The sequence below is a fragment of the Schistocerca americana genome, chromosome 3 (assembly GCF_021461395.2).
Source record: "Schistocerca americana isolate TAMUIC-IGC-003095 chromosome 3, iqSchAmer2.1, whole genome shotgun sequence".
Classification (NCBI taxonomy): Eukaryota; Metazoa; Arthropoda; class Insecta; order Orthoptera; family Acrididae; genus Schistocerca; species Schistocerca americana.
This window is the reverse complement of record NC_060121.1, coordinates 431,853,469-431,877,736: the sequence shown is the minus strand read 5'-3', so window position 1 is coordinate 431,877,736 and position 24,268 is coordinate 431,853,469. Positions and strand designations below refer to the sequence as shown.

The following is a 24,268-nucleotide window of genomic DNA, read 5'->3' as shown; positions in this document are numbered from 1 at the left end:
AACCAAGCCCCGGGAGTAGACAACATTCCATTAGAACTACTGACGGCCTTGGGAGGGCCAGTCCTGACAAAACTCTGCCATCTGGTGAGCAAGATGTACGAGAAAGGTGAAATACCCTCAGACTTCAAGAAGAATATAATAATTCCAATCCCAAAGAAAGCAGGTGTTGACAGATGTGAAAATTACCGAACTACCAGTTTAATAAGTCACAGCTGCAAAATACTAATGCGAATTATTTACAGACGAATGAAAAAAATGGTAGAAGCCGACCTCGGGGAAGATCAGTTTCGATTCCGTAGAAATGTTGGAACACGTGAGGCAATACTGACCTTACGACTTATCTTAGAAGGAAGATTAAGGAAAGGCAAACCTACGTTTCTAGCACTTGTAGACTTAGAGAAAGCTTTTGACAATGTTGACTGGAATACTCTCTTTCAAATTCTAAAGGTGGCAGGGGAAAAATACAGGGAGCGAAAGGCTATTTACAATTTGTACAGAAAGCAGATTGCAGTTATAAGAGTCGAGGGGCATGAAAGGGAAGCAGTGGTTGGGGAGGGAGTGAGACAGGGTTGTAGCCTCTCCCCGATGTTATTCAATCTGTATATTGAGCAAGCAGTAAAGGAAACAAAAGAAAAATTTGGAGTAGATATTAAAATCCAGGGAGAAGAAATAAAAACTTTGAGGTTCGCCGATGGCATTGTAATTCTGTCAGAGACAGCAAAGGACTTGGAAGAGCAGTTGAACGGAATGGACAGTGTCTTGAAAGGAGGATATAAGATGAACATAACAAAAGCAAAACGAGGATAATGGAATGTAGTCGAATTAAATCGGGTGATGCTGAGGGAATAAGATTAGGAAATGAGACACTTAATGTAGTAAAGGAGTTTTGCTATTTGGGGAGCAAAAGAACTGATGATGGTTGAAGTAGAGAGGATATAAAATGTAGACTGGCAATGGCAAGGAAAGCGTTTCTGAAGAAGAGAAATTTGTTAACATCGAGTATAAATGTGTCAGGAAGTCGTTTCTGAAAGTATTTGTATGGAGTGTAGCCATGTATGGAAGTGAAACATGGATAATAAATAGTTTGGACAAGAAGAGAATAAAAGCTTTTGAAATGTGGTGCTACAGAAGAATGTTGAAGATTGGGTGGGTAGATCACGTAACTAATGAGGAGGTATTGAATAGGATTGGGGAGAAGAGAAGTTTGTGGCACAACTTGACTAGAAGAAGGGATCGGTTGGTAGGACATGTCCTGAGGCATTCAAGGGATCACAAATTTAGCATTGGAGGGCAGTTTGGAGGGTAAAAATCGCAGAAGGAGACCAAGAGATGAATACACTAAGCAGATTCAGAAGGATGTAGTTTGCAGTAGGTACTGGAAGATGAAGGAGCTTGCACAGGATAGATTAGCATGGAGAGCTGCATCAAACCAGTCTTAGGACTGAAGACCACAACAACAACAACATTTGTTTCTATTAAAAAATTCGTCAATGGAGTAGAAGGAGTTGGCCACTAGTAAGTCTTTCAGGCTTCTTTTAAACTGATATTTATTTGTAACTAAATTTTTTATCCAGAATGAGATTTTCACTCTGCAGCGGAGTGTGCGCTGATATGAAACTTCCTGGCAGATTAAAACTGTGTGTCTGACCGAGACTCGAACTCGGGACCTTTGCCTTTCGCGGGCAAGTGCTCTACCATCTGAGCTACCGAAGCACGACTCACGCCCGGTCCTCACAGCTGTACTTCTGTCAGTATCTCGTCTCCTACCTTCCAAACTTTACAGAAGCTCTCCTGCGAACCTTGCAGAACTAGCACTCCTGAAAGAAAGGATATTGCGGAGACATGGCTTAGCCACAGCCTGGGGAATGTTTCCAGAATGAGATTTTCACTCTGCTAAGCCATGTCTCCGCAATATCCTTTCTTTCAGGAGTGCTAGTTCTGCAAGGTTCGCAAGAGAGCTTCTGTAAAGTTTGGAAGGTAGGAGACGAGATACTGGCAGAAGTAAAGCTGTGAGGACCGGGCGTGAGTTGTGCTTCGGTAGCTCAGATGGTAGAGCACTTGCCCGCGAAAGGCAAAGGTCCCGAGTTCGAGTCTCGGTCGGGCACACAGTTTTAATCTGCCAGGAAGTCTCATATCAGCGCACACTCCGCTGCAGAGTGAAAATCTCATTCTGGAAACATCCCCCAGGCTGTGGCTAAGCCATGTCTCCGCAATATCCTTTCTTTCAGGAGTGCTAGTTCTGCAAGGTTCGCAGGAGAGCTTCTGTAAAGTATGGAAGGTAGGAGACGAGATACTGGCAGAAGTAAAGCTGTGAGGACCGGGCGTGAGTCGTGCTTCGGTAGCTCAGATGGTAGAGCACTTGCCCGCGAAAGGCAAAGGTCCCGAGTTAAATTTTTTATGTTTGCTGGCGAATTATTGAAGATGAGTGTTCCTGAGTAGTCGACCCCTTTTTGAACTAAAGTAAATGCTTTTAAGTCGTTGTACAGATCATTTTTGTTCCTGGTATTGTATGTATGAACTGAGCTGTTTGTTGGAAAAAGAGATATATTATTTAGGACAAATTTCATCAAGGAGTAAATATACTGAGAGGCAGTAGTTAGTATACCCAGTTCTTTGAAGAGGTTTCTACAGGACGTCCGTGAATTTACTCCACAAATAATACGTATTACACGCTTTTGGACTCTGAAAACTTTTGTTTGACTTGAAGAGTTACCCCAAAATATTGTACCATATGACATTATGGAAAGAAAGTAGGCAAAGTATGAAAGCTTTTTCATTCTTATGTCGTCTGTGTCTGCTAACACTCGAATTGCAAATACAGGTTTATTAAAGCGTTTCTGCAGTTCTGTGGTGTGCTCCTCCCAACTGTTGTTGTAATCCCAGGAATTTAAGACTATCAACCTCTTCTATCTGCTCTTCTTCATACTTTATGCATATGCTGGGTGGAAACCTCTAACAGGTTCTGAATTGCATATAGTGAGTCTTTTCCAAGTTTAATGTCAGTGAGTTGGCTTTAAACCATTTATTAATATCCATGAAAATATCATTAGCAGATCTTTCTAGAACTACACTCGACATACTATTTATTGCAATACTTGTGTCATCTGCAAACAAAACGAACTCTGCTTCTGGCAGTGTAACTGATGAGAGATCATTAATGTACACAAGAAAAAGCAACGGCCCTAAAATGGATCCTTGTGGGACACCACATGTAATTTCTTCCGACTCTGATGATGACTGATGACTTAATTCACTAGTCTCTTGCACTGACACACTTTGTTTCCTGTTAGCGAGGTATGACTTGAACCATTTTGCAGCACTGCCCACGACACCATAGAATTCTAATTTATTTAAAAGAATGTTGTGGTTCACACAATCAAATGCCTTTGACAAATCACAGAAAATACCTGCCGCTTGTAATTTGTTATTTAATGAATTAAGAACATTTTCACTGTAGGTGCAAATAGCCTTCTCGATATCAGAACCCTTCAGAAATCCAAACTGTGTTCTTGATAATATGTTATTTGTGGTCAGATTGTTGAGAAGCTGTCTGTACATTACTTTTTCTAAAATTTTTGAGAATGCTGGCAAAAGTGAAATCGGTCTGTAGTTTGATGGTAGCCTCTTGGTTCATCTGGGCGGTCACTTACTCAAACAGATGCACGTCTAACCTCCCGTGCACATCTCCGTAGCCCCTTTAATTAACGGCCCGTTTTGCATTATACTTGCCTTGGCTCCGGTTTTGGCTAGCGCCATTTTGCTGTGCACGGTATAACTACGACGGCAAGCGAAGAGTTCATAAACTTAGCAGTAACGGAAATGCTTCCACACTTGGCCCAAAAGCCAATGTTCATGCCCTTCCGGACGTCAGATAAATCGCTCTGTTTTCGCATTACGACAACGACTGCAGTTTTTTTCCGCGTCTCCTCGAACGCTTTGTACTCGTCCAATGCTAGTGCCGCCACATGCCGTATGAGAGTGGTTATTGCACGTCGAAGTCGAACATTAGCGGTGGTCACATTAATATAACTGGACTGTGCAGTTGGTAAGAACGTTCGACTCTACAGCTGGAAAACACCTTGTGCAGAAACGGAGTGGTTGGGGGCTGTTTTTGCATGACGGGCAGTTTTACTTGTGAATAACTTCAACTTTCGCTGCCACTTTCTGAAGCGGAGACATCTCTGCAAGCCAGAGGGGAAAATGACACAGTTATAAAACTTCCGTAATGAAAAAGGTGCCTAGCCGTTCTCCCGATTTCTCTTCTCGTCGCTCTTGCTTCCTGCACTTGTACTGGCGATTATGTCGTTGCTGAATATATTTTTCTTCGCACGCGATTAATATCGGCAGAGTTCTACTATGTCGGCAGTGTTTTTAATCGTGGTCTATGAGGCCTGGCACTCGACTAGCAACTTTCAGTGTCAACCGTTATTAATTTTCGTAACCAAAATTAAGCATTTATTCCATGAGGTTTTGAATTGTAGCTGGATGACGTCGATATCTTGCCGTGATATTTTCGCTGACAACCATTAAGCCATCTTCAGGTGAGTGTTTTACGTTGAAGCTTGCTTGTGCACGTCGGTAACCATATATCAAAAGTAGGTGCGGAGGCGCATGTGCAAAGGTTTGCCGCTACATTACTACAGTCTGTGTAGTTTCAACACTCTCTGTTGAATACTGCCCCGAATAAGGAGAGCAACCTCAGGTGTAATGATGATACTGCATGCAGAGTCGAATTGTGGCCTGCGGGTTAAAATTCAGGTGGCACAAAAATGTCGCTATACGTGTCATTAGCGGTATGGTTCCGTATCTCATGCGGTAAAAACGGAACCCTTACAGGATTACTCTGTAGTCCGTCTGTCTCTCAGTCTGGTAAGACTCCTTTTTCTTAGGGACGGGAGGAGGTATTAAGTCGAAATTTATGTCAAATGCTAAGGCCTACGTTTTCTTGGTGGTGTAAAAAATTTAAGCTTCTAAATCAATTAAATCAAAATATGGGCATTTGTGTCATAAATATATTATCGCAAACTCACTCATTGAACCCAATGGATGAATTATTTGTATACATTATTAAGTTTGTGCGGAACTCTCGAGTGTGAGTCCTACTCGCATTTGTCCGGTTTCGTTTATCTTTCTAAGGATATTAAAGAAATCCCACCCTTTGTCAAGTTGAATCTGCCATCACGATTAATAACATCTTCACCAAAGTGTATTTCCACACATGCCTTAACAATTGTTACTCAGAAGGTTCTTGTCGTGACCCAGATTTCCGTGGCAGAATAATCCGTAGAATGTCCTGTGGAGATACTACGCTCGACTGCTTGCCAGGCGAGTGTGACAATCGTGTTCCACGCACCTTCCACGTACTGTGCATGTGTTCTGACCAATGTACGGTTTGCCACACTGGCAAGGTATTCTGTAGAGCCCAGAATTTCGCAATCGAGAAATATCCTTTACCGAACGGAAAAGAACACAGGTCTTTGTAGGTGGCAGAAGACTACTTTCACGTAATGTTTCTTTAGGAGTCTGTCTAATTTCTGCATAATATTGCCGATTTGCAGGAGTAGCCCCCTGGACTTGAACAGCTCTTTCTGCTCTTGATACTGTGAGTGGTCACGTTTCTTCCTCGTTAAAGCTGTGGTAATCTGTTGGGAAAGATGACTGTTATTTCAGGAATGAATTTTTCACTCTTCAACAGAGTGTGCTTTGATCTAAAAACCTCCTAGCAAATTAAAACGATGTGCCAAGCAGGGACTCGAACTTGGAACCTTTGCTTTCGTGGGCAATTGCTGTATCGACAGAGCTGTCCAAGCACGACTGACGACGACCCTCCCTCACAGCCTTACTTCCGCCAATACCTCATCTCCTACGTTCCAGACTTCCTTTCTTCTGTGGAAGTTTAGAATATAAGAGATGAGATATTGGCGGAAATAAGGCTGTGAGGGCTGGCCGCCGTCAGTCGTACTTGGACAGCTCTGTCGATAGAGCAATTACCCGTGATAGGCAAATGCCACGTTTGGGTCTCGGTGCGGCGTAGATTTTTAAGCGGCGATGAAGTTTCGATATCCATTATCTTTGAACGCAGATTATAGATGTTCCAGCATCTTTGGAAACCTGTCTCTATTAGACACAACTTGTGTCCGGTTTACCAACGTTCGAAGGACTGCGTAATCTGTGAAGGGTGGTGGCAGCTAGACGCCTGTAAATATAAGTGGGCTTTCGGTAAATGGAAATCCCTAACGACCCATCCACTTTCTGACTGCCTAAGACATCTAGAAACGGTAGACATCCGCCTTTTCTCCGCTACCATTGTAAACTGGGCATTCTTGTGGATTAAATTTAGATGAAACAATCATGACAGCTTTTCTTCACCGTATGACCACACTACAAAAGTGTCATCTACATATCGCCAGAAGACTTTTAATTTAAGCCCTGCCAAATCGCGTGAGCACTCCCCAAAGTCTTTCATAAAGTAAAAGTTTACTACCAGAGAGGTGAATGGGCAACTGGTAGTACACCGTAATATCAAAATATTCACTGTTGAATAAAAAATGAGTTGGGGGAAGGGCTTGTTGGAACAGCGCTGTGATATCGGCTTTAGTGTTACTTATGATGAGTAGCAAAGAATTCAAGAGATAGATCCCAGTGAAGTAGTAACATTTGTCTATTTATAAAGTCGGCAGAATTGTGTATACGATGAGAGTTTTTTTTTCCACAAAACACTCCCGATCTCTTGATGGCTCATACGATGGTGCGGCGATATTGCTCAAACGCTTGCGGCAACAAACTCCAGTGAAAAATATTCGTCTGAATATGGTTGAATGATTGTCTGCCAAAGCATCATGGCAAGATGTCGACGTCATCCGACTCCAATCCCGAAACCAAATGGAATACTAATTACGTCGTGAGAACTTCAAGAATCACCTTAAGTTGAAGATTTAATACGTGTGTATGCTTTGTCAGGAGCTCCTTCAGTGACGCTTTTCTGAATTGTGCAAATCCTCATGATCATACTCAGTTAAAAGATTAGAATTTAGCGCATCCCCCAATGTCAGAGTTCAAAACAATGGGTTGCAGAAAGCTAGAGTAAGGAAGTATCCGTCAAATATTTAAGGGCCCAGCCTGCCATTCGCTTGAAGTAATTTTAGTAAACAATGAAACTCAAAACAAGTAGCGGAGGACATAGATTATAAACTCATACGGTTTTCAAATTATCGATCGATCATGCTGAATGTTTTCTTTTGGTTCCCGAATTAAATGAAGCGAATACCGACACAGTTTATACAAAATTCCGTGGGTGATTTCTTTCTCCATCCTCGCCAGCCTTTCAATTATTAAAAAAGTAAAATTGGATAACATCATCGTAAAGTTATATAACATGTAATTCTTAAATTCATACACTCGATTATCAATACCTCGTCCGTCCGAAAAGTTCGCTGACGGATTTTATTCCTGGGGTATAAGCGGCGTCAGTGCACTGGCTACGGTGGCAGCCTGAACTAACAACTGTGAACAGCGGATGTGCATTCGACCAGTCAGCTGCGAGTAGGCAGTGTTACGTAGAGGACGTGCAGCCGTAATGCGCTAACGCCGTTGTGTCACAAATCACAATGGAACAACGTCTCTAAATCAAAAGTTCAAGACGTTCTCCAGAATGTTTCGAAGAAGAGAAAATTGTGTGTAAAGTTTTTTTCGCACACCTTGATTCCCGAATAAAAACAACGGTTAGTGGACCCCTGCTGCATCTCGATTGAAATGCAAAATGCGTACAATTCATTTCTGGAAAAAATCATGAAAGGTTACGAGACTTGGTATTATCAGTACGAACCTACCAGAAAGTGAGAAAGTGCAGAAATTCGCATGAAGGGTCAACGCTTTGATGACATAACCAACAATCAAGCCAGTGTGATGCACAAGTTGAACAACATCCCAAAGAAGGTCTGTGCTGACAGATTCACGTGGTTATATGGACCTCATTGCGTTATACTCAAGTGCGTAGGAGACCATGTAGAACACCTGAACATTAAAACCACAACATAACTTTTCTCTATTTTTCATTAATCAAGGCTAGAAGCTTATTGGACTGAGGGGGTATAAGCCATCCTATGTATTAGAGCAAAAGCACCAAGTTCTAACTCTTTTTAACCATGCCGCCCCCTTCATACGAGACTGCTTCACGTTTTGCCTACGAAGTAGGCTCTTTGGGCAAGCCTACTACTGCTCAGCGAGAAACGAGCTGCAAAGTGTTACTCACTCGATGTTTATCTTGTCAAAGATCTGGTCACTAAGCTTTCGAAGATGCTTGTTTCTCGCCCATCCCCTTTTTTTCTCAGTCGCTTCGAGTACATTAAGCCACATATCGAAAGCAGTACAAGAGACTTGGAGATTAACGCGTACACAGAAACAGCCTCAGAAGATTTCCAGAAATTGTTTTCTGTTACATAAAACCTAAGACTTAGTCATCGTCATCAACAACAACATTAAGAATTAAATTACATCTGCGACTTCATGTCCGCAGAAGTCTTGAGTCAATCAACTTTTCTTCAATCGACCAACCTTCATTTTTCTGTAATTTAGATATTTAGTATTCTGGCTCCGATCATTTTAGCCGCGTATTACTTCAACTTATGAGTTATCATCCACAATGACGAACGAAAAATTTAAAGTGTCGCAATGAATGAATAATATCGCAGCAACTGCGCGTTAACCGATTTCATATGCACCTTTGATTTCAGTGTCTACTATGTTGTGTTTTTACAACGTTCAAATTAAATCGTTTGTTCCTTGTTTGATGCCTATGTTTCTGTACATTTATATCCATCACTCTGTGTAACCCGAACCTTCCTCTATAACATTTAAGCAGTGCTTCATTTGATTTTTATAAAGCTCCTCTTCGTTGTTCCAAGGACATATTGAAATGTTGGGAGCTTTCTAGTAGTATCATCATAGATGAGAATTAATGTTGCAACTTGATATCATAATTTGTTGAACTATTCTGTTTGTTATTAACTATCATAGTTTGGACTAACTGACTTCATTTGGTTGTCAAAAATTTACTCTGCGCTGTAGAAACATTGAAATTACATCCTCGTACCACTCTTATAAGAGAGTCATTTAATTTCATTTCTAATTGGTGAAAAATAGAAACGTTGATACTGAAAAGCACATGACTTCGAATTTGTTATTTTTTTCTCTTCCTCTTAATCACTAGTTATACAAGATTGGTATGTTCGTATTTGTGAATGTACTACCAAAGAAATAACAGTGGGTCTAATTACAACCGTAACAGACCAGTGTAACAAATTATCATAAATTGAACAAAGAACCATAAAAACTCAGCTGAGATATCGTGATCCATTCAAGATTCGTTCACACTCCTCATAACTATCTTATGGAGCGTACAGAATGAGTATGTCATGTTAAACATGATAACTATTTCTTTTTTAATGAGGGGTTCGACCATCTCTTAATCTAACAGCATGCGTTCGTCTCAGCACAGATTAATAAATTGCTTCTAGTCTCGAGTGGAGTTCTACACAGTTCTTCGCGACGTACGAGTATATCACTAACTCGATGCAACGAAAAGCAATGCAGAAAATCCTGCTTCTTACAATGGTTTGTCAAACTTACTACAATATCTTCGTAATGCAGTGTCGAACTACGGTGTCTCTTGGGAAAGATGTTTAATTTCGTTGTCATGTTATTCGAGGCCTCTGCCAATGGGTTCTATTTTATTTTCGTCTGGGACACTATACCCTTGTTTGATAACAGTATCTATACCATTCGCTCACCTTATAGTCCAGTATAAGAAGCATCAAACGAAAGCGGGACAGATGTAAAAAAAAAAGTGAACTCTTGGTCCTTTACAGTATATACTTTTCGATTGCTGTATCAGGGCTTGCAGTCAACCTGCATAACAGGATAGTTAGGCGGGTGGCCGAAGCGTTGGCCTCTAGGCGTCACGATATTTTGTCTAATAAAATTTCAGCCAAATAGCCACATACAGTTACTTTGCTTAAAGCTTACATTTTACATTTACATTTTACATATTTGCTTATTCATTTATAGATTTCACTCTTTTGCTGCACAGTTCTATGTGGTATCGTTCACAGGCTTCGTTACACAGTTCACACACACATGTTGTGTTTGGGTCGTGATAAGTTTTGTTTTTGCAAATTAGATCATGAAAGCCATGAATAGATAATCCTGTTACGACATGTCGCAGTTCAAAGTTTGGTGCTGTCCGTGAGCGGTTCGTCATTGCTTCGGTGCCATAGAACTCCGACCACACTTTTTCTCGTTTATCCTTCATGATCTTCAGTTGATTTCTGGAAGCCTTGGTGTGTGGCATCGTATATCGAAGTGTGATGTCTTCAATTAGAAATGTCTTTCTCGCTAGAAAGTACACTAGTCTAGATCTTGTTGTCTTTGAGAGACCTAGTGCTCCTTTTAGATAAGTCGATTTCACCTTTTCTAGTGTTTCTAGATTTTTTTTCTGTCAGGTGGTCCCATATAACCTCCATCCCCTAGGTCAGGATTGGCAAGATTTTTGAGTTGAATAATTTCATGGCCGTTTCTAGACTGAGTAGGAGGATGTTTTTGATGTCCTGTATTGCTATTATTGCTTGGGCTGTACGTTCTGTTGTATGTTTTGTGAAGCATTTGGCTGTTGGTTGCAATGTTACTCCTGGCTATTTGAAGTCTGATGAGATTTTTATTTTTTGTCCTTTGATGTTGATTTCCGCATTCTTGGGCGTTTTGCCTCCTTTTCTGAAAATCAGCATTTCTGTCTTTGTTATGTTTATGTGTAGTTTGTGTTCACTGCACCATTTACCTGGCCGGCCGAAGTGGCCGTGCGGTTAAAGGCGCTGCAGTCTGGAACCGCAAGACCGCTACGGTCGCAGGTTCGAATCCTGCCGAGGGCATGGATGTTTGTAATGTCCTTAGGTTAGTTAGGTTTAACTAGTTCTAAGTTCTAGGGGACTAATGACCTCAGCAGTTGAGTCCCATAGTGCTCAGAGCCATTTTGAACCATTTACCTGTTTTCTCAAAGACTTTCTGCAGCTTCTGTAAATCTGTTGACCGTTCGGCTATGTCGTCAGTGTATGCGTATATGTATACATCTTCTTCATTTTCTCCAGTTCGCAGTACTTCTTCAGTGGCAAGAATGTACAGCAAACGGCTCATTGGGTCACCCTGTAAGACTCCGTTCGATTGCAAAATTAGGTTCGAAAAATTGGGGTCGTCTGATATTGTGATTAAGTTGTATTCGAGGATTGACTTGATTATTCTTGCCCATACGCTATATCCTCCCATTGTGTTTTCCAGTTTTCGGACTATGAGATCTCTTTCCAGTAGTTCAAAGTCTATGAACACTGTGCAGAACATTTGTTTCTTTTGTAGCACTTCGTCGATGTTGTTTAGAAGAAGCCTGATTGCTGTGAGTGTTGATCTTCCAGATAGGAAGTCCATTCGTGGTTCTGGGAGGTGACTGTCCAGGCAGGCTTTGATTTTTTGTGTGATTATCTTTGAAAATATGTTGAACTCAGTATTTTCTAGGACTATGCCTCTGTACTTGTTTGTGTCCGTTGGGAACTTTTATTATCGAGTGTCTCCATTGAGTTGGCATTCTTCCAAGTTCCAGGCATTTGTTGAATAGTTTGATCCATATGTGTTACAGAACCAACTTCGCATCTTATATATATATATATATATATATATATATATATATATATATATATATATATATATATATATATATATATATATATATATATATATATGGTCCTGCTGCTTTCTTGTTCTTCAGAGCTTTTATTACTTTGTTTACATCTTCTTCATTTAGAAGTTCCCATACATTGTCTTTTTCCTTTGTTTGATGTTATTTCTCTTTCTCTGGGGATGTTTGGATTCCTCGTTTATTCAGTACCTTAGAGAAGTGGTCTTCCCATTCCTTCATGTCTATATTTGGTCTGTCTTCTTGGTCTTACTGCTATGTATAGGTCTTTCGCTGCTTCATCTGCTTCTCTTTTTGCCTCTCTTTCTATGTATTCTTTTTTCTCTTCTGTTAGTTTTTTGTAGATTTTTCTCTCTTCTGCGTGTAATTTGCATGTTTCCTCATCCTACTGGTTTCTTAATCTGTGGAGCGTTCATAGAATAGTGTTCCTTTTGCTATAGCATTCAGCATCGAACCACTTTTTGACGTCCTTCTTTTTGGGTTTGTTTGTATCACTTAATTTTTTAGGGGTTCTTCTATTTTGTTTCTTACTTTTTCAAAGTCTCTTTTCTCTACTAAAGTTTCTATTTGTGTTATTTGTTCTTGTTGGTCTGTTATTTTTTCCTTATCGATTTTTCTTTGTGTGATTTGATGGGTCTTTCTTGCTGGTGGTGAGGTGACGTTATTTATTTTTACCTTCATTGGAATGTGTTTTCGTATAGGAGTGATGGAGTCATACCATATTGGTTGAATACTTCCTTTTATTTCTCCTCTTGTTAATGCGATATCAATGGTGCTTTTCCATTATGACATGTATATGTAGGTATTTGTCTATCGTTCAGTAGGGTGAAACCGTCTTCTTCTAGGATTTCAATGACTAGTCTTGTTTTATAGTTCTCCGTGTCTATTCTACAGTTGAGATCGCCTGCATTAATAGTGGGTTTGCAGTCGCATTGTTTGATGAGTGTGACTATTTCGTCAATTATTTCTACTGCATTTGCGTGCGGCTGAAAATGGGCTGCAATTATATTTATGTTTGATGCTTCTACTAGCATACTATTTTCTGTTTTATGATTTTTTTGGTGGGGGTCATCCAGGGTTTCAGTAGGATAGATATTCCTCCCACGGGTCGTCCTCATTCTCCCTTCTTTGCCATTAGGTGAAAATTGTAGGCGTCACGATATTGTAAGCCATAAAAAACTGTTCCGAGGAATGACAAAAAGAACCGTTTGTTGTCACTTGGAACTACAACAGCCGTCGCTACGATCCAAGGCGCTCGCTTCGTCAACAGGCGGCATCCCCATTGCCATTAGGGTGGGTTACTATCGCATAAGCGAGGTCACGTGGCAGCATTTAGTCCGGACAATATGTTTTTCTTTTCTTTACTGTTATTTCATTCATACACGCCTCATACGGGGAGGGGGATGGATTGACACTCTTCAGCCAACTGACAACAAAAAATTAAAGGAGACAACAAAAAGAAGAAGCAGATGACAGAGCTATTTACATTGAATCCAAAACTTTTTAAAGGTGAAAAGTAAAATGGAAGTTTTTGATGTACGACAGACGACTTCTTTCAGAAGTAATCGAAAACAGCAATAATAAAAGGTAAAATGAAACACAATAAGTGCACATTTAAAACAAGATTGGGGTGGAGTGGACCTATAACTGGTAGGATGGGTAAATGTTGGAGTAGAGTTCATGTTCTGCGAGGGGGAGATGGATGAAGTTTCTTTGGGAGGGTATGTGGAGGCTGTAGGTGGAGTGTTAGTGGGGTGTGAAGGGTTAGTGGGATTTGTTGTAAAGTTGCGGCAGCATGTGAGGATTGGAAAGTAGAGGGGAAACGTTAGGATTATTGGAGTCGAGTTTGTGGATGGTGTAGAGTGTTCAAAAGTGTTCAGTGTGAGTGAAAAGAGGTGGGTGGAGGTAAACGGATGCAGAAAGGGAGTCAGAGTACATGTCGTTCCAGGGTCTGGAGGGACTGCTTGAACTTGGGTGGGGTCGAGATCCGTGCAACATTCGAATAACAAAGGATGGGATGCATCAAGGGTTTATAGGACAGTCGAGGTGTGCAATACTAAAAAACGGTCATTTAGTAGTTTTAGCATATTGTAGTCTTTCTTTTGGATGGTTAGAAGGTGAGGTTTCCACATTAGTTGTCAGGTGATTGTCAGCCCAAAACATTTTGTTGTATTAGTTAGCTAGATGGGATGGTCATGAATGGTAAGACAGAAGTCATGGAGATGGAAATTGTGAGTGGTGCATCCAATAATTATTACCTGCGTTTTGGAGGGGCTGACCTTGAGGAGCCATTGACAACACAAGGAAGTTAACTGACTGCGGTGTATTTGGAGGGATTGTTGAGATTCTGTACATCATCCATCTGCTGCGACTGTATTTAGAATGCAGCACAGTGACAGTGCACTAGAACAAGTCAAGAGAAGACCACTACCATGCCAATGCGTGCCAAGGCAGCCACACAGACTGAGCAGCCAGCCACCATTTCTGTCTCTGCAGTGATGCAGACAACTGAGGAGACTGAGCTGGCGATCTCAAAGGTGGCCACTCAGATGACTCATCAAATAGTCACTATGACAGAAAAGGAGTTGCAAAACATCAAAGGGATGATAAACGAACACAGTTCAAGAACTCAGTCTCTCTTGCTAGAAGCAAGGGGCTGCGAAGCAGCAGCCATCCTGTGCAAGTTGGGGTGTCTCGCCCATTTTCCGTCTGCAGCTCGTGGTCTAGTGGTTAGCATTGCTACCTCTGAATCACGGGGTCGCGGTTTCGATTCCTGGCTGGGTCTGGGATTTTCTCTGCCTGGGGGCTGGGTGTCTGTGTTGTCCTCGTCGTTTCATCGTCATTGGGAAAAATGGAATTGGGGATTTGTATGGGCGCTGACTACTGCGTCGATGAGCGCCCCACAAACCAAACGTCATCATCGTCGTCATCATCGCCCAATTCCCAAAGAAAGTCGAACCACAGACGACGCCTGAGAGATAGTAGACTCCCTACCCCAACCTGCTCGGCTGTGATCGCCTTCCCAAGACAATAATGATTCATCAATCGATTCTTTCATCTTGCTCACTTGCTCCCTCAAGTTCCTCGAGTGTATTTGTCCATATGTTCTTCAATAACTCTCCAACGATGCCCTCTTTCTAGATGCCCAGTTGTTTTTGAGTCTAAGGATATGTTTTCAGACTTCATCTTTGGTGGTCCGTTGAGATTCTGGGCGCATGTGTACAGGGATCTCCATGGTAAATCTTGAAGGTGATGCTGGACACGTGTGTAGCTCAGAGAATTATCGAAATTCTTCCCTACAGTTCTCGTGATTTGTCAGAGCGAGTTTACCGTCCAGCTTTCTGAAACATGCATTTCGCTGTGTGTATCAACGGATCTTCCCACTGAAGGTCCTGTAAAAGTCACGTGAGTTGTTTTCCCTAAAGTTATTTTCAATAATTTAATAACATTTTCGCATAAGTGTCGTGTTTATTTGTCTGATTAACGTTGCCATCTATTTTGTATCAGGTGATATTTTGCTGTTACTTTTCTGAAAGGCTCTCTTTCGTTCTTCCAAAGTTTCTTTGCATACCTAGTTCCACCAAGGTTATTTCGCTTTCCTCTTCTACGAGTTAGCTTCTTAGCTTCCTTTATAAAGTCGGTTCAGAACAGTTCCCAGGTGACAGCCTTTTCTTTCTTCCATTCATCTTTTGTATTAGTTTCTTGGCTCCTTTTTGAGTCAATTTTCTATGATGTGTTCTCTTGCTGTGTGATCATTTTGGGTAAATTTAACTTTGGTGCAGACAAAAAAAGTGATCAAGTCTACGTTTCCACCTCTGCGGATTTATACCTCGTGAACTTCGCTCTGAGAGTGGTATGTGATACTCATCAAGCAGTTGTATGGGTTTTTTGCATTCGAAAATTTTTCCTCTGGCATATCGATGTGATTTTCAAATTCTTTTCTTAACATAATGAAATAAATCTGGCCCCATTCCTGGTGGTGAATTTTTTTTTTTTTTAGTACACCTCGTCTCCACCAAATTATGCGATGACACTGTGTAGTAGGATTCTTACATCAGTTCTTTTTTAAACACCATACTAAGACCAATGTGAAGTAGCTCCATAAACAATACAATACCACTTTCCTTAGATTGTTCTGGAAAGTGTGTATTACTAGTGATTTATTTACAACAATGATTCATTTAACTTGTTGTCTGCAGTATATTATATAAATATATATCAATAAAACCATTTTTTTAGTTATAAGAGTAGCTAAACGTATGTAGAAAGATGCAGATATGTAGTTTTGTAGAGAAGGGGGGAGGGCGGGGGCATTGATTTGCCAGTTCTACCAAGGTCGCAAGATCACCTCTGTATGGATCTGTCTGTTTACCACTACACCGTGCACTGTCTTCCTCTCTGTGTTACTGCAGTTAATATTATCAGCTGTAACGAGTCCTATTAGTTCATTTGTTCAAGTTACTCACAAGGACTTGTAGTGTAGCTGGATTGAAGTTTTTTGTTAATTTCAAACAAAGTAAACAATTTTAATCATTTGTCAGGCTCATCAACATATTTATTTTTTAATTTGTTCTGTCCAAAACACATTTGAATTTCAATGCGATTTTGTGGGGAGCCATTCACTGCAAATGCGGCACAGGGTCATTAACCGTTACAGATAACTGAATCATTGCGATATTTACTCGTAGTTACCAGTTCTATTTTTTGTCAGTTCTTTTGATTTTTTGAAAACACAATTCAGTGCTCCGCGACTTTTCTGCTATTTGTCGATTTTCAGAATCTGTATGTTTCACAGTGATGAAAAGTGTATTTTTCGAAAATTGTGAAGGATTATCGTTTTCTCAAATAGTTTTTGTATAGGAAAATTTAATCAAATAGCAAAGTTTTGGCAGAATTTAATGCCCTACATTTAAATAACTTTGGCTTTTTCGATTAAACGCTTAATTTTGAAGGAATTTGAACATTATTTTTAAAAAAGCTGAAAATTCCAACATTTCGGCGGTTTTCATTTCATTGCGACTGAAGCCCCTCTCAGAAATAGGGGCAAATTCGGATTGTTCATGTCACAGGCCTAATTGAGTGATTGAAACAGTTTTCAGAATTACACTCACTTTTGGAAGGCAAATCACAATATTTTTTGGCCTATAAATCAATTACCTTCAGTACCATTCAATATTCGATTACTACTTTTCGTCTCATTATAATCGATCACACTCAGTCGCTGTGCTGATACTTGACGAATCTCACGTATACAGCATTCACTTTCTCTATTGAAAAAACATAAAATAAACAGCCACTAAGAAATTCTAATTCTAAATGCACTCCAATACACTCCAATACACCAGCGCCGCTATGCTGTGTTGAAGCTGTATAGAGTTCATGCTTCTTGTGTGGCAGTGCCACACGCCTGCTGCCCTGCTCTCACCGAGTGCGCGCCTCGTGATATCGAATGAGGAAAATGCTGGGCGCGTGCTCCTGTGGACGCCAGCGAAGCGAGTGATGGGCAGCGAGCGCTACTCACGCGGTTTCGCCATGCAGATGCAGTGCTCTTGTCAAAACGATGCCTCTTTCCTCGTGCACAGTCGGCTGACGCACGGGAACAGAAGCACATGCTCAAAAATTAGTAGAAAGAACGCATGTAAGCAAGTGTGTTCCCATATCCACACGGCGCATCACTGTTCGCCCGATTCTTGACTATTGTCCATCCGTCTGGGATACCTATCAGGTAGGACTAATAGAGGAGATAGAGAAGATCCAAGCAAGAGCGACGCGTTTCGTCACGGGATCGTTTAGCTGACGAGAGAGCGTAACGGAGGTGCTAAACAAACTCCACTGGCAGACGTTACAAGAGAGACGTTGTGCATCACGGAGAGATTTACTACTGAAATTTCGGGACAGCACTTTTCAGGAGTCAGACAACATATTACTTCCCCCCATAAATATCTCGCGCATTGACCACGAGGACAAAGTGCGAGAAATTAGAGCCAGTACAGAGATGTACCGACAATCGTTCATCCCATGCACTATTCGCGAGTGGAACAGGGTTGCAGGTATCAGATAGTGGTACCGAAGGTACCCTCCGGCCCACACTATTAGGTGGCTTGCGGAGTATTATGTAGATTAGATTAGATCAGATTTACTTGCATTCCAATTGATCCGTAGGGAGGAGGTCCTCCAGGATGTAGAACATCTCAGAAAAACAATAATACATGACAAATATTTACAACTGAAACAAATAAGCTAATGTACCTTCCACAGGTCCCAAGTGGAATGATCGTCATTTTTTTTAATGAACACTATATGAAAGAATCATTTTACAAACACTAATGCACTGGATTTAAAATAAAAAAAAGTTTTTATTTATTTATAAGGTAATAAACATGTAATAGAACTACTGTAATACTTATTTACAATGAACACATTACTGCACTGAAATTGTGCAGAAGTTATATTACACACACAAATCAGTTGGTTCTACTGAGAAATTCAGCAATGGAGTAGAAGGAGCTGGCGACCAATACATCCTTTAGGCTTCTCTTAAAGTGAATTTCATTGGTTATTAAGCTTTTTATGGCTGCTGGCAAGTTATTGAAAATGTGTGTTCCTGAATAATGCACACCTTTTTGTACAAGAGTAAGTGACTTTAAATCCTTGTGAAGATTATTCTTATTTCTAGTACTGATTCCATGAATTGAGCTGTTGGTTTGAAAAAGTGATATATTTTTAATGACAAATTTCATTAAAGAATAAATACATTGGGAAGCAGTAGTTAATATCCCTAGTTCCTTAAGCAGGCTTCTGCAGGATGTTCTTGAGTTCACACCACATATAACTCTTACTGCACGTTTTTGTGCCTGGAATACTGTAGCTTGGCTTGATCCCATATGACATTAAGGAATGAACGTAAGCATAGTATGCCAGCTTTTTCATTTTTATATCCCCTATGTCTGACACAATTCGCATTGCAAATAGAGATTTGTTAAGACGCTTCAGCAGTTCTGTGGTGTGCTCCTCCCTGTTGAATTTATTATCAAGCTGTAGATGTAGATGAGCAAGCAGTCTGCTGTCCATCCCTTTCTTTGTTAGGCAATTTGCGCTTCTTTTATTGTGGTGAAAAGCGATGGAAAAAGAAAACACAAGGCGGCTAAGCGCAAAACTGTAAACAACAGAGGTACAAGGGAATACAAAGCGACAGTGACGTTCCGTTCGCATAGACCTATGCCATGAGGGGATCACAGCACAATTTGATACGTCCTGTCTGGGAAAATGCAACGATAAGGCTGACAATAACATTTCGTCAGCTGGAAACAGGCGACTTATATACCAGTTGCAGCTATTAATGTCACATTTCAAAACAAAGCATTTCAGTGATTATTCCTAAAATTGAGAAACACTTAAGGGAGGTTCTTAGTCATTCTGCGAAAGTTAATTGACATCCAATACGTTATTTGTATTTTATTTTATAAAAAATTGTTTACACAACTTGTATGCAAAGAGGCTATGGTATATAGATTAACATCTTTGTACTCGACAAATTCGGCAGCATCATAGGACCCAGAATCCACTTTAACAGCGGTTGTGCTGCTCGATTCTTTTTTTTTTTAATTTTTTTGGATCATCAGTATCCTTCAGTTCAGTTTCTAGTAGTCTATTGAGGAGCTCGACCTATCCCATCCTTATGCTCAGATGTCAAGTTCTTCAGTTTTTGTGTATTAAGTCGCCATAGCACGAACATTCGTCCACAGTTCCCCATTCACTTTTCATCAATTTGTTTAATTCTTCTTCTCCGTTTTCCTACTTTGAGACTTATTCTTTACAGTGATACGTTCGGAGACTTTTTGTCTAATGGCGCTCAGGGCATCGTATCTCAAATTTTTATTTAGACAATCTGTAGAAGCGACATTCCCTACGACTTCTCTTAGTCTGTGAAATCATTTATAAATTTCAGCGTGCTTTCTGTGCAGTCAACAGACATTACTGCACACAATTGGCTTTAAGGCACAACCAATGCGCACAATACAACGAAACAAACGTCAGCTCGAAGATGCAGTCGTCTGCTAAACATGCAAAAGATTCCTAGCCCACATGGGACGTAATGCACTCCTACACACTGCTTCCATTTACAATTAATTACGCATGCACAAATGCGCATTGGCAGTTGCACTTTTGTAAATACTAGGGCACGCGCGAAGTTGAACAGGGTAAAGGCATCGAGTGGTCACACCTTGATGCGATCTGACGCTTTGGTTCTTCAACCTTTGGGCACGTCAACAGACAGGCGATTAATCCCATCATCTATCTTTCATGCACTTCAGAGTAATTTTCTTGGTATGTGTGTAGACACAGATTTAGATTAATTTTATGGCTCGGCTGTCTCGTTTACAAAGTGGTAACATTTAAGGCCACTACGCATGCACCAATTTATCGTCCGACCGACCGACTGACCAATTTCGTGGCAGTGTGCGCACATCCCGACAGACTGCACGCCGCGATTACAGCGCCGTCCTGCTGTTGCGATTTGTTTATCTTAAGATAATTGAGTTTACGGTATTTTTGGTCCCATAAAGAAACAAAAACAATGGTTCGTCTTGTTGTAGAGGTACCAAGACCAATAAAGCCGAGACAAAGCTGTGGGCAAAGAACTGGCTAATGCAAGGAAGTAAAATTCACCCACGTTCTGTTCCTCAAGCAGCTGAGAACCATGATTTTCGCAATTTTCTAAGAATGGATGAATCAGGCAGTTCGGAGTTGCGGAAGATCATCAAGCCATTCTTGAGGAAAAATAATACATTTATGAGAGTGACTGTAAGCTGCGATGAGAGGCTGTTCGCTACATGACGATTTCTAGCCACTGGATAAAGTTAAGAGGGCCTCATATTCAGTGCTGTTGTATCCCCACAATTATTAAGTAAAATGCTTGCTGAACCTGGAACGTCATTTATACTTCACTGATGAAATACATCATGGTAAAGCAAATTTAAACGTTATTAATTTTTTTATGTATGTAACATAAAAGATGGCCATAAGTTTTAGAAACTCATTTCAAATTCGAAGAAGAAAGACTAAACATGGCGGTGGCGCACGTAATCTAATAAATACAACTGATATTTAACGGCTTGGATATGGGCTGGAGCTTTTAACTCATATAACAATGAAGCAAGTATATTTTACGAATTAACGTCCACTGAATGTCGATATTTCGGTTTTTAGATTTCATTTCCAATAAGTATAGGAAATAAAACCCAAAATTAGGAATATCGAATGTCCACGGACGTTTATTCTAGATGCCACATGAAACCATAATGGATTCGTTAAAAAATGAAAAAAGTGCTTCATTTCTTGCATCTGCATTGTTGTACTCCTAGCACGACGTGTCCCACAAACGTATACAGTGTTTAAGTTTCTCCAGAAACAGCGACAAAAGACGAACTTTTCTCGGGAAGTTGGCACGGCACAATTTGTTGGGTCGAGTGGTGATGGAGTCCGGGTGATTCTGTCCGCCCGACATATCGACAAGGAAAGTCCGTCGGTCGAGATGCCGACACGCGTCCAGTTTGTCGGTCGATCAGTTTTGTCGTTGCTGCCTGTAGTTCAGACATCTGACCAAACTTTGCTGCTGTACTTTACATCAGAGGGCGCGCCGATTACAAGCTGGTATTTATCAAATAAACATGGTTCCATGTGAGTTCGCACAGCTGTCACTGCCGGCACACGTATAATGGCTACTGAAGACAAATAAACAAGATGAAACTAAAGAGGCTTTTCAAGAAAGGAAGCAATGCTGTCATTACAGTGCTTGTAAGTTTTGTCCCCTAGTTTTTTATTAAATAAAAACTTATCTAAAAAAAGTTAACCGAAATTGTGTTGCAATACTTTCTGAATAATCTCATTAACAATGGAGGGCTATTAAAATTATATATAACAAATGGTTCAAATGGCTCTGAGCACTATGGGACTTAACATCCGTGGTCATCAGTCCCCCTAGAACTTAGAACTACTTAAACCTAACTAACCTAAGGACATCACACACATTCATGCCCGAGGCAGGATTCGAACCTGCGACCATAGCGGTCACGCGGTTCCAGACTGAAGCGCCTAGAACCGCACGGCTACACCGGCCGGCCCTATGTATAACAGAAGTGGAAAGGATAAAATAAGAAAACAGGAGGAGATGGTACTTTAGTCACTTTCCTGTTCCATAGATCAAATTAACGATAAACGTTGTGATGTGGAATTCGTCAACAGAACAAATATACAACACTTGTTTACAACTTACAAAAAAAAATAACAATTACTTGGATAGATGCTGAGCGTAAAGTTTTTTTTATTATTTATAAGTGACTAATTATCTCCATTCAAGAATTGCTCCGTGGTATAGGAGGAGTTGTCAAGAAGAAACATCTTTAATCTATATTTTAAAACACTCCCACTATCAGACTTTCGTTTCCATTAGTAGTTTATCGAAGCTTTTATAGCTGCATATTTCACCTAACTCTGTGCCAAAGTTAAATCCCTCAAAAGGGTAGTTTTGTACTTGTGAATATCTCTGTTCCTCTCAAACGTAGATGGCTTGTTGATGGCAACTTTCACACGTTAATAAATGTGCTGTGAGGCTGTAGTGAATATGCACAGCTGCTCAAAGAGATTCCTGCAAGATGGGCTATATGTCTGTGAACTACTCATATAATTCTAATTACTTTCTTCTGCATGATGAATATTTTTTGTCTTAAGTGTGGAGTTACTCCAGTATATTATCCCATAAGATCTCTGTGAATAAAAATGTGCAAAATACATTAACTTACCGACTTCTACATCCCTAAAGTTGGCATTTATTCTTATGAACCAAAATATAAGGGAAATAAGAGCTCGTACTGAGGCATTCAGACAGTCGTTTTTCCCCTCGCGCAATCCGCGAGTGAAAAGGGGAGGGGGGGGGGGGGGGGGAATATGACTTTGGCGCGAATTGTGCCCTCCGCCACACACCGCTTGGCGGCTAGCGGAGTATGTATGTAGACGTGGAAATGTTTTAGTAGATGATTTTTCCAATTTCAATTTTCATCAATATTCACACCTAAGAACTTACAATTTTCTACCTTGTTTATTCTGTCTTGTTGATATACTAGATTAAATGGAGATGGGATATTTTGGACAGTCCAAAACTTGATGAACTGCATTTTTTCAAAGCTTAAAGGTAACCAATTTGTGTACAACCATCCAGTAACTTTCACAAAAATGTAACTGACTGTATCCTCTGTTGATGCTTCTTTGACTGGTTTCACAACAATCCTGGTATCATCTTTAAACCTGACTAGTTCTGCCGCCTGTTTAATAAAGTGGCAGATCAGTAACTCAAAGCAAGAACAGTAGTGCACCAATGATCAAACTCTGTGGGACTCCCATTGTCATTTCTCTACATCTAGATGATGTGGCATCGTTCTTTGTATTACTTGTTCAGCTTGGGATGACTTTCTGCATTTTGTTTCTTAAACAGGAACTAATCCAGGGGTTTGCTGAACTACATATCCCAAAAAATTTAACTTCCCTAATAGTTTAGCAGTCATCTGTAATTGCTTAATACCATAACATTTGTCATTTTGTGCTTATTACAGTGGTAATAATTCCCGAATATACAAAGAGCGAGGAGAAAAAGGAGAATTATTTTGTGTATAGCTGAAAGAAAGTGATGGTACTGCTTCTCATTATCCGTGACAAAATTACAGCATCCATGCAGTTATTGTCCTGTTCACAAAGTTTTATAGAAAGTATTAAGTATAATGTAACAGGACTTTTGAACGTATTAAACATCCTTTTCTCTTTTGTTTGCAGTTTCCGCCCAACAGTACCAACACAAGTATACGCAGGATGGATGACACAAGGATGGGAGTCAGTACACAGACATTGGTGTCTGTGGGAGGGAGCACTTCTTCTGCACCTGCCAAGAAATTACCACAGTATATAGCTGCCATATTTGGTAAAAATAATCAACATTTCTAATTATTTGATTGTATTCAAGCCAGGAGCTACATACTGATTCATAACAGTTCATGTCTGTTAACTCATATCAATTATATTTAGAGGAAATAATACAACTGTTAGATATATATTAATCTAAAAAAAAACCATTGCTACTTGCTGTTTGAGATCATATTCTCTGTGTGAAGTTACTGTTATCAACAATCAAAATATAAAAAAAAATATTATAATACTACACTTGATATCATTTCCATCATGATTCATCATGTAATCACATTTTGTTACACTGTTTATTCCAAAGGCAGCAGAAGTAATGAATAAATTTGTAACAGGTTTAACACAAGTAGAAAGGTCTGGATGTTCAGTAAACTAGATAAAGAGGCAGCAGCATCATAGGATTTGAAACCTATAGCTCTGCAGTAGCAGGCAGAGAAACTGTGACTTGAGTTTAGAATAGCTGACTAATCACTGGATAGATAAGTTTGGTAGCTAGTAAAAGAGTTTGTGATGGAAGGAACCCTATGTATCTGAAGTCACTGTTAAGAATACCTTCTAAACAGA

The 24,268-nt window shown here is 40.2% G+C and overlaps 1 protein-coding gene across 2 annotated transcripts in view; it reads left to right on the top strand.

Annotated features, from left to right (window-relative positions):
* The window catches only part of LOC124605459 (facilitated trehalose transporter Tret1-like), a 200,653-nt gene that overhangs the window by 138,884 nt on the left and 37,501 nt on the right, over positions 1-24,268 (top strand). For both annotated transcript variants that reach the window (XM_047137148.1, XM_047137146.1), the window contains one exon: positions 23,561-23,705. In XM_047137148.1, the coding sequence (XP_046993104.1) occupies positions 23,597-23,705 (109 nt within the window). In that variant the 5' untranslated portion in view covers positions 23,561-23,596. The remainder of the gene's footprint in view (positions 1-23,560; positions 23,706-24,268) is intronic.